Here is an 11,603-nt window from a genome sequence, read left to right on the forward strand (position 1 = left end):
CTTCTGTTGTGGAGGCTTTATTTCTGTCCTCCTGAAAGAACATATTTTGTCAGTATGTGTTTACCTTACAAGATCAAAAAGCATTTTCACTTGTTTTCAGCCATTTAGGTTCAATAAATGAGCCTACTTCCAATAACCCACAGACAATCTGTCAGCAAAAAAAGAAAAAAAGTTTCATAAACAAGAGCTCAATCTCAGGAGCTAGCATACCTCATCTGTGAGATGCTAACGAACTTTTTCGAAGACATTAAACCATTTCTACAAAGTAAATATTCAACAAAAACGAGTCAATTACAAGTAAGGAACAGTTATATGTAATACTTGTGTGATTTTAAGCACTAAACTTACCTAAAAGCAGCGACGACAACAGCAGCGAGAGACGGAGTTTTAGTGTCAGGTGTCTTGCTGCAGCCCCGTTTCCATGGCAACCTCTCCAGCGTAAACTTAGATATTCAACATATTAAAATACGCAAAAAGTCACGCAGTATTTACAAAAGTAAACATCTAGAATTGAATCATTACATTATTAATCTAGTTTCATTAAATCATTATCCAATCGTGAATTTAAAACAGATTTTGAGTTTAAAAATGAACCGCAACAATAACATTAGCATGGCTCACCGTAGAGACGGAGACTTTCTGGCAGCCTGTAACAGAGTGAAAAACACGACGAAAAACGTTAGTTAGGACAAAGTAGTGTAACACTACTGAAATAAAAACTAAAAACAAACTCTGAACTAAGCTTTTGCTGCTCAGCGTCTAACGTTAGCTCGTCCCCTCAGAAAAACTACTGGAAACAGTAATCCGTTAACGTTAGCTAAACAAGTTAACGTTATTTGGAAATGAGCCCAAGTCTCAAGTTGGGCTCAAGGCAAAGTCTTTTTACCTGTACTACAGTGCACCAAGCGCCTTATTAGTTATAAAGTGTCACAGAATTAACAAAAGAATATATTTTTCCAATTTAACTCAAGTGAAAACTTACCTGAAAGCCACGGATGTCGCCGGAGGTGTAGCCATCTCTCTGGTGGGTTGCTAAGAGACGAATAACCGTACAAATTCAAACAGAAAAGCACGGCATCGGCCTTCTGTTGTGAGCCAACTCAGAGCCGACATTTGATGAGTTTTACTCATGTAAATGTCTCCCCCTGCTGGGTTTGCGTTGCATGGCGTCCTTCTTATGATCGTGGTAAATATAAGTCTAATTCCTCACAGCATATCTTCATTCAGAAACAAACTGTAACCAAGATGAACTTGAAGTCATGTTGCTTTGTTGCGGTGATGTGGGAGTTTTCTCACGTACAGATACTCCGGTCCTTGCCGCGCTTGTAGCACATGGCTAATTTGCATATCTAAAGGGATTTCACTAGTGGGCAAGGTCACATTAGAGATAATTAGTTGAACTGGATAGACTAGACATCTCCTTGGTTTCATATAGATTAATTTATCACAGATTATTTGTTTTTGATAAAACTTACTTCGTCTAAAAGCATAAATCTCAAGCTTTCAGTAGATACCACTTTTCTGTTTGTGTGCTAAGTATTCACCGAGTTTGAATGATTTAAGTGACGCATTTCTAAAAGAAGTTCGCGGAGACAGAGAAAACAGAAATCACCCTGTTTTTTTTCTTTATTCTCAAAAAAAAGCACAACTTTCTGCTGTTCTTGTGAATGTGCACAAATAAAAGTACACACTTTACAGTTTCCAATGATGTAAATCTCTAATTTGTATGACTAAAACCGACAGAGCATTTTTAGTGTCTTTTACCACGATGTAACTTCAAGACCGAACCATGAGACTGAGGGAACAAACGACTTTTAAAGGCTGGCAGAGGAGTTTGATGAATAAACAAGAACAGGTGATACAAACAAGATAATGAGCGGGAAGTCCAAATATGGGAATAAGTGGCAACCAAAACAAACTGAACAATAAGGGAAGAAAATGGAAGAAACCAAAACATTGGAACCACGAAGGGAAAAAATACTAGGAAAACTATGGCTCACCTTCACCCAATATAACGAATTCCCGGACATCCCTATTCATCAATGGCATTTAAAAAACCCATCCCACTCGCCCAGACACCCGCCAACCTATAACCCTAAAAATGCTGACCAAATGCTTCTCCACTCTCCATAAAGGCTACCAGTCTATCCACACTGCCCGTACCCTAGATGCAGTGTTTATCCTGACTTTATTCGGTTTCCTTAGATGCTCTGAAATCACTATCACATCTAACTTTGACCCAAACATCCACCCAAACATTTCTGATCTAACAGTGCTAGACAACAAAGCCATATCTTACTTCATAAAGCAAAGCAAAACAGACCAATCAAAGGCCACTTCATCTGTATTTTTAGCCTCCAATCGCCCATTCAACCATTTCAAATCCTCCCAATGTTGTGGTTTCCCTTTTTTAGTCGGGGTGAAAGAGGCAGATGTAGAAGACAAGGTAGGATGGAGAAGGATGATCCGCTGTGGCGACCCCTAACGGGAGCAGCCAAAAGAAGTAGTAGTTGTGGTTTCCCTTTTCTTCGACTGAAGAAACATTCTTAAGCCTCGGGTTTTGATACCAAAAAGAATAATCACAATCAACAATCAATCAAGCCGAGCCCTCCACAGAGAACCAGGCTCTGCTGCCGAAACAACCTAGCCAAGCCATCCATAGAGAACTAACTTAGCTTGGTTGAGGCAGGTTTCTTATACCTGCCTTCTCACGCACACATGTCAAATTGAATTATTGGGGGGTCCTTGGATTTACCATTATTATTATAAACAGATGTTCTTCCCCACCATGGACTAGCTAGAGGCCCCTAACATAACAAGTTCTTCCTTACCCTGGCCTCTCTAGTGGGACACGGCCTAGCCTCAACATAGATTTTGTCTAATGTTAAAACAAATCATATAGCTTCATCATATGAGGTCCACCATATGTGACTTCTGCAATGTCTGTACATTCCATTCTTCTGCAGGCCCTTACACACCCAGACAGATACATTATTATAATAGTAGCTTAATTAGTTCACATTTTGACCAATACAAATCTTCAACATTAGCCTTTCTTCAGCTCAGGAAATCCCAATATAAAAACCCTTCTGATTCCCTTTTTACAGACGCCCAGCTTCCCGATTCTGGTTTCAAAAGCATTTTAAGTGTGTCCTGCTCCTATCCGGAACCCCAGCCGATAATTTCTCTAGCCATTCATTTCGAATAGGCGCAGCAACTATTCCCTAAGCATAAGCAGCCCGAAAAGGTCACTCCCAACATCAAATCCAAACACTCAGTTGCTGGTTTTCGCAAGGCTTTAAGAGTTACATCCAATCAGACCATTCCCACATCAAGGAAGCCCACCAAACCATAATCACTTAATCTATTTTGCACAATCCATCACCTGGAACCCCCACATCAGCCCACCTTGACCCCATTTCAACTACCTCACCCCTCAGTTCATGCCCGTAGCCCCCTCCTTTCCAAATGGCCACAGCAACACCCTCTTCCACCGGAGCCCCTTCCCTTTATGTGCCTGTCAAAGCTTCCTTTTTGACGGAAACTGTTTCCACACTGATTGCATGTGTAAGGCTTCTCTCCAGTGTGAACTCTCATGTGTATGTTTAGGTATCTTTTATGAGTGAAACACTTTCCACACTGTTGGCAGATAAAAAGCCTCCCTTGAAGTTATTTCTGGTAACTTTAAGGTTTCCACTTTCATTGAAACTCTTTCCAGACTAAGGGGATCTGTAAAGCTTTTCTTTATTGCACTTTTTTATGTGACTTGCAAGGCTTCTTCGTTGACTGAAACTCTTTCCACACTGGTTGCATGTGTAAGGCTTCTCTCCAGTGTGAACCCTCATGTGAATATTAAGGCATCCTTTACGAGAGAAACTCTTTCCACACTGTTTGCATGTGTAAGGTTTCTCTCCAGTGTGAACTCTCATGTGAATGTCAAGGCCTCCTTTTTGAGTGAAACTCTTTCGACACTGTTTGCATGTGTAAGGTTTCTCTCCAGTGTGAACTCTCATGTGAATGTCAAGGCCTCCTTTTTCAGAAAAACTCTTTCCACACTGTTTGCATGTGTAAGGTTTCTCTCCAGTGTGAACTCTCATGTGACTATCAAGGCCTCCTTTTTGAGTGAAACTCTTTCCACACTCCTTGCATGTGTAAGGCTTCTCTCCAGTGTGGATCTTCATGTGCCTTTTAAGGTGTCCTTGTTGTTTGAAACTCTTTCCACACTGACAGCAAGTGAAAATACTCATAGTTCCTGTATTTTGAGTTCTTTTGTGTGTAGAAGTCTTTTCAGACTCTAAGGAACAAAAATATCTCTCTCCAGATATGATATCATGAAGACTCCCAAACTGGTCTTTCTCTTCAGAGTCATTCTGTACTCCCCTCTCCTCTTTCAGCGCTGTTAGGTCTAAGGTAGAAAAACAAAGAGATAAAAGTTAACCCCAGTTTAATGGCACAAAGCAATTAACATCAAAACATGTACAGTGCAATGCAAGTGCATGTACAATGCACTTATTTCAGTGTTTTATTTTTAAAAAATTTGTAAAATTTGCAAATCTGCAAAACTATTATACTGTGTCAGCGCTTGTTTACTTGTGTAAACCTTGTCCACTCCTGACAGCAAAATAATTTTTGTATGACTTTCTAACATTTACATATTCTTATGAAGAATAAACACTGAGGAAAACACATCTCAAATATATTAAATGGTACAAATATATTTGCCATGGTGGATCAATTTGATCTATAATTGACATTAAGGACTGCTTCTCACATCTGTGGTTCGGTTCATTTGGTCTGGACCAAGGGCAAAAAAAATTATACATTGTAGCATTTTCTGCCGTTTAGGGTCCTTTTCACACCACACTGATCGCTCTTGTCCGAACCAGTTGAAATGAACCAAAATGCAGTCATGTGATAAAATCCACATCACTCGTTGGCCAGATCGTGTCATTGAACCGCTGATCTATAATAGAGAATTATATAGATCAGCGTATTGAACGTATTTTCTAAACTGTTAGGGCTCATGCTCGTTTTTTCAAATGTAGACGTGCGGTATGCGCGCTCAGAATGGAGGCGCGCAGGCGGTGTGACGCGCTCGTTTTTTCCATTCGCGAACGCGCCGCATCGAGATAAAAAACATTTCAACTTTTCAGGATGCTGCAAGCACACCGCAGGTCATGTGACATGAACCAACCAATCAGCTTCATCCTTTCCCTTAATTACATTGAAAGCACTGGCAAGTTGGAGAAACAGCTTATCATAGCTGTACAGGAATAAACATTTTTGAATAAATATAATAGCAGAGCTACTGCAAGTGATTTTTAATGCTGAAAATCCATTTATCCTTTGCTGAAACTTTCGCGTATTTATGGAGAGCGCAGGTCATGGTTGCTTAGCAGCGGCAGACGACACTGGAGCACACAGCTACAGAGCAGTTTGGACAGAAAGAGAAAGCAGCGCGCCTAGCGTTTTCCACACGTTTTTAGGCACGACATGTGAACGACCCTTAAACAATGGGAAAGATTGTGATGTTCTTGTGAGTTTTCGAAAGTTGGGACCTACATGATCATCAGACCAAATTTATGAGGCTCCACACCTCCTCACAACTTTGTCCGCGAGCTGTCATGGGGCTATGTTGCGAAAGCGCTAACTGTCAACAAATACTTGTACTCATCCCATAATGAACAGCACAGCAGACTGTGGCAGCTGGATTAGTCCAAAAAGGCGCAGTGCTTTGTGCGGTTGGGTCTGTTCTAGTTTGGTTCATGTTCTCACCACAAACGAACTCTTCAAGGAGGTCTCGGTACGCTTTTTTGGTCCGCTTTTGGTGCGTACTCGAGTGCGATTGCTACATTCACACCTGCCCAAACGAACCGCACCAAGAGGGAAAACGAACTCTGCGATTCAACCTAACTAAATAAGGCAGGTGTGAAAGCACCCTAAGAATAAGCATGCACATCAAATTCCCTTTACGTTGCTTCTCGCCTAAAAGGGCGTGGTTTAGGCCTATAAAAACCGCTCGCAGGCAGCCATTATCTGATTTTTCATCCTTCAAGCGAAGCACACGCATCGCTGGAGCTGGAGAAGAAGCCGCAGTCAACTGCAAGCATCTCAGCGGGACGAGCCACTGAAGCTGCTGGCCACTCCGCATTCCGTGCCTTCCTGCTGTGCTTTCCCCCCCCCCCAGCCGACAAAGCTCGCCGGTTCGCGCGCCAGCTTCACCGATCTCGTCAGCTCCCGTATCGGACGTTAAATGGCCGTTGTCCGACGCTGCTGACGAAGGGACTGTCATGGAGGAGTGGGTGGATTCCTGCTCTATCCTGGAGTCGTGCAGTGAAGATTGGGAGAGCTCTGCTGACCTCGCTCCCCCCACCCACGCTCCGTCAGGTACAAGAGCTTCGATTGAGGCAGAGTTAATGAGGATCCTCACACAGGCCACGGCGAGCTTGGGCCGAGTGGTCCTCACCAGAACAGCCCGCTCACAACCGGCGGGATCGCTGTTTTCTGCCAAAAGGGGAGCGCGCTTCAAGCGCGTCTAAACCGGCGCCTTTTCTTCCTGAGTTACATGAAGAACTGGCTAAGTCCTGGAGCGCCCCCCACTCGGCAAGAGTGCGCCCATCCTCTTCCTTGGCGTTCTCTACTGTGGATGGCGCCGAGAACAGAGGATACCTCTCAATGCCGCCGGTCGAAGAGGCGATTGCAGCCCACTTGTGTCCGCCCTCCGCTGGACGGTGTGCTAAGTCGACGCTACCTTAAAAAGCCTGCCGCCAATCTTCAAACCTGCTCCGACGCGCGTACACCAGCGCTGCACACTATGGCCACGCTGCAGATATTCCAGGCTGACCTCTTCCGAAGGCTGGATGAGGAAGGGCCTGAAGCGATCTGCGTGCCGGACTTACGAAGCGCCAAAGACCTCGCTCTCCACGCTACAAAGTCCACAGCACAAGCCATTGCACAGCACATGCAACATGGCCGCGCTTACGGTATCTGAGAGGCATTTGTGGCTGACGCTTTCCGAAATGGCCGAGTCCGAACGCACCGCGTTCCTCGACGCTCCACTTTCACCCGCTGGCCTGTTTGGATCCTCTGTCATAGATTTCGAGAGAGATTCGCAGAGGTGCAGAAAGCGTCTCAGGCGATGAAGCACTTCCTGTCAAAGCGTTCCAGTTCTGCAGCTGGCCGTGGAAAACCGCCTGCGCAGAGCTCACGACCTCAGCCACAGCCCGCTGCCGCAGCATCGCAACATCACCGAGCGCAAGGCACGAGGCCGCGTTCCCGCTCTTCTGGCCGCCGTCCCGTTGGGCGTGGCCCGAGGCCCAAAATTGAGCTACAGCCTGAGCCTCCGAAGCTGTCCTAGCAAAGCTAGGAAAAAGACGATGCACGAGTCCCGCTGTCGCCGGACCCCCACCAAAGGCATTTGCTCGTTCAGTTCCAAAAAATGTGACTGTTCCAGTGTTATATGCAGTCAACAAACCGGCTCAGTCGCCCGTTTGCCTGTACTCAAAAGCCGTCGATTGCGCTTCACATGTGGTAAACGTGCCCACTTCACAGTGCCCACAGACATCACATTATGCACGCCCCAAGGTTTCTGTAAAAACGAAACCAAAAGGCGTTCCCTATATGCAGGTGAACGTTGTTTGCAGTGTGTTAAATGTGCCTGTTGCCACACAACCACATCCACACACAGACATAATAGTTCCCGCAATCAGCGCCCGCACCCCGAATGTCTCGAGCAAGTCTCTTGTGCCACAGCACACCGAAACCACTCCGTTACTGAACGAACGGAGCACGCTTTGTATTCAACCTCTAGCTATTCATGCAAACGCATGGGAAAAGCTTCCAGGGGTTTCGAAATGGGTGCTGGACATTATAAAAGGAAGCTATTCGCTACAGTTTCACCGACACCCGCGCCGCTATACTGCGCGCGTCGAGGCCACAATGCAGACAGAAGCAGCACACCTGCTTCGAGCCGGAGTGGCGAAACTATTGAGCAAAGGAGTCATAGAGCCCTTTCTCAAGCTCAAAGCGAAGGAGGGCTGTACAGCAGATATTTCCTGGTACCGAAAAAAGACGGTGGTCTCAGACCCATATTAGATCTAAGGCAACTGAACAAAGCGCTGGTGAAGCGTCGGTTCAGGATGCTCACGACCAGAAAAATCCTCGCGCAAGTTCGCCAAGGAGACTGGTTCGTGTCAGTGGATCTGAAAGACGCGTATTTTCAAATACAGATAGCGTCACGTCACAGGCGGTTTTTGAGATTCGTTTTTGAGACTGAAAGGCGTGCGCATACTGAACTATTTGGACGATTGGCTGATTCTAGCGCAATCTCGCTTAGTGCTTGTGGAACACACGACCATGTTGCTCGATCACCTCAAGAATTTGGGTCTCAGAGTCAATTGGGCAAAGAGCTCTCTGTCTCCCAGTCAGAAGACTTCCTTCCTGGGCACAGAATTGGACTCGCTGTCAATGATAGCGGGGCTCTCACCACAGCGCGCAGCAGACATTCTGCGCACAGCGGGCTCGTTCTGCTGCGGCCCGTCTGTCCCGCTCAAAAACTTTCAGAAAATGCTGGGTCTCATGGCCTCAGCATCATCAGTTCTCCAGCTGGGTCTGCTCTGCATGCGCCCACTGCAGTTCTGGTTGAAACCGCGCGTCCCACGTCAAGCATGGGCATCCGGTCGGCTTCGTCACACGGTCAATCAGAAATGTGTCATAGCCCTGAAACTGTGGAAAGTAGTCGACTGGTTCCAGTCAGGTGTAAGCCTGGGGACTGCCTCTAGAATAAAAGTGGTGTCTACGGACACGTCCACCTCGGGATGGGGGGCTCTGCTCGAGGGCAGAGCGTCTTTTGGCCAGGGGTCAGAACGGGAAAACCTCCTGCATATCAACTGCCTTGAAATGCTGGCAGTACAGAACGCGCTGACGCGCTTCTGTCCCCAAATAAAGGGAAACCATGTACTAGTCCGCTCGGACAACATGTCAGTGGTTTCCTACATAAATCTCCAGGGCGGCCTCAGGTCCAAAAACCTATACAGATTTGCAGAACGCCTCCTGGTATGGGCTCAGCGCAACCTGCGCTCGCTGAAAGCAGCGCATGTGCCGGGGCTTCTAAACATAGGGCCAGACAGACTGTCCAGGAAAAACGTTCCAGCAGGCGAATGGTCTCTACACCCACAGACAGTACAACTACTGTGGAAAAAATTCGGCGGAGCGGAAGTAGACCTGTTCACGTCTCTGAACAACGCTCACTATCTGGACCTTTCTGTGGTACTAGAGGCCATGAAAGGTGGACCATTCGAGCCTCTGCAGACGATTGATTTGAAATACCTGTCTCTTAAGTTCGAGTTTGAACCTAATGACTCTAAAGTCATACTCAAACCCAAACATGGTTACGTTCCAAAATCACTCAACACACCGTTTAGGGCACAGATCATCACTCTGTCAGCCCTACCGGTCACTGATGAGGAAATGGACGCGAGCCTCCTATGCCCAGTCAGGGCATTACGAGCTTACATGTCTAGCTCGTCTGCTTTTAGACAGACAGAACAGCTTTTTGTTTCGTTATATGGTAGGGTTGTGACGATGAGGAAATTTCCCCACCGGTTAATTGACATGTGACAACACCGGTAATACCGGTATCACCGTGGGGGTGGGGCTTTCCTAGGAACGAAGACGAGAGCATGCACTATAATTAAAAACTATGCTACAATGCGTCATATTTCATTTATCACGTGAGGAGAACGAGAGGAGTCGAATTTACAGAAAGAGAATGGCGGACGATTTAGTGTCAAAACGCAATGCAAAAGCGCCTGTTTGGCAATATTTTGGGTTCAAAGTTTTTTTTGTAGTTTCGTTGTCGTCCATTCAAACAATTGACGCCGAATTGCCAATACCGGCAAAACTGAAAGTGAAAGCATAATACGCACGCATTTATAAGCTATTTAAAAGCAGAAAAAAAGAGCTCTTTATTGCCAAACAGGCGTTTTGCATTGCGTTTTGACACTAAATCATCCGCCATTCTCTTTCTGTAAATTCGACTCCTCTCGTTCTCCTCACGTAATAAAAAAATGAAATATGACGCATTGTAGCTATGTTCAGTTTTTAATTATAGTGCATGCTCTCGTCTTAAGTAAATTATTTATAATTATATTTTCCATTTAATTCAAATAAATATTTAATAAAAAAACGAATAGGCATACTTTAAAAAAAAAATGTGGGGACGGTGTCACGGTGGAAAAGTGATGTCACCGGTGTTGCGTCTTAAACCGGTAACACCGTCAACACCGTCTATCGTGGCAAGCCTATTATATGGGCGTCCCAAGGGACTGGCCGCGTCGAAACAGAGCTTATCCAGATGGATAGTTGATGCTATTGCGCTGGCATATGCTTCCAAGGGCATGCAGTGCCCGCTAGGTGTCAGAGCACATTCTACGAGGGGCGTGGCCTCATCGTGGTCTTGGTCGAGTGGGATTGCCTTGCAAGATATTTGTACGGCGGCGGGCTGGGCCTCTCCGTCTACATATATAAGGTTTTACAACCTGGAGATTCCCGCCTTACGCCGGTTTCACACCGCAAGTGTGAGCAGAGCGTCAGCGTAACTACAGCGTTACTGCAGCTGCAGACTCGCAAGAGTATTCACACTGGAAGCGTTTGTAGAGCGTGCATGCAGCTGATGTAATCAGTTTTTATCTATGAAACTGATTACAGGAAATATGAAATTGATAATGAAACAGCAGAAGCAGCTTCAACCCAATAATTATTGGTGGGATCATAAAGCATATAGGGGAGCGTGGGCCACAAACAAAGCATTTTGGCTCGTTTATATGTCTTGTGTGCTATGAGAACTGTGTGTGGAGTGTTTTTCTGAATGTTTCATCTATTTGCGCACATTATTTTGAACTATACTGTACAGCTGTGTGTTGCGATTAGGGTCGTAACACGCATGGTTGCGATGTGTTCATTGTCAAACTCAAAACAGATTTTTTTATTTTATATATATATATATATATATATATATATATATATATATATATATTAATGGCATTATTTTATTTGAGAAAGTTAATAATTTTATTTTATTGACCAAATATTTAAGTTTGTCGTGTATATTTTTTTCATTCGATCAGATAACATTTTAAGCTGTCATTTGGTGATGTTACAACGTGCTCCTCACGTGTTACATTGTATCCCACCAGCTTGGCATGTTGTCACACTTCACTTCCCTTCTTTTGAGGTAAATAAAAAAAATACGTATACACTGTAATTATGAAACAAAGCGACATATTTGTACTAGACAAACAACATTTACACTAACTGAGAAATGCAAGAAGTGTTACGTTGTGCTCCCCTAATCATAAAGCTGCACACGAATGAGGTAAAATATGGGTAGCACTAGATATGTGTATTTTTTTTTTACATTTTTCATTTATTATTATTATTATATTTTATTATTGTATTTTACCTTTATTTATATAGTACTTTATACAATCCAAGACTCAATCAAAGCAGCTTTTTCTCGATGCAAAATAAATAATAATCTGCCGTAAAACATTTAGTAAGTTTCTGGCTTTTTTTAATACACCATGCTTGCCTTGCAACCAAAC

General features: G+C 44.5%; 1 protein-coding gene across 1 annotated transcript in view; it reads right to left on the reverse strand.

Moving 5' to 3' along the window:
* Positions 1-1,710: 1,710 nt before the first annotated feature.
* LOC141325658 (uncharacterized) overlaps positions 1,711-11,603 on the reverse strand; it is a 16,326-nt gene continuing 6,433 nt past the window's right edge. The window contains exon 2 of the mRNA XM_073834423.1: positions 1,711-4,405. Within this exon, the coding sequence (XP_073690524.1) occupies positions 3,720-4,405 (686 nt within the window). The 3' untranslated portion in view covers positions 1,711-3,719. The remainder of the gene's footprint in view (positions 4,406-11,603) is intronic.

The sequence above is a fragment of the Garra rufa genome, chromosome 2, assembly GCF_049309525.1.
Source record: "Garra rufa chromosome 2, GarRuf1.0, whole genome shotgun sequence".
Lineage (NCBI taxonomy): Eukaryota > Metazoa > Chordata > Actinopteri > Cypriniformes > Cyprinidae > Garra > Garra rufa.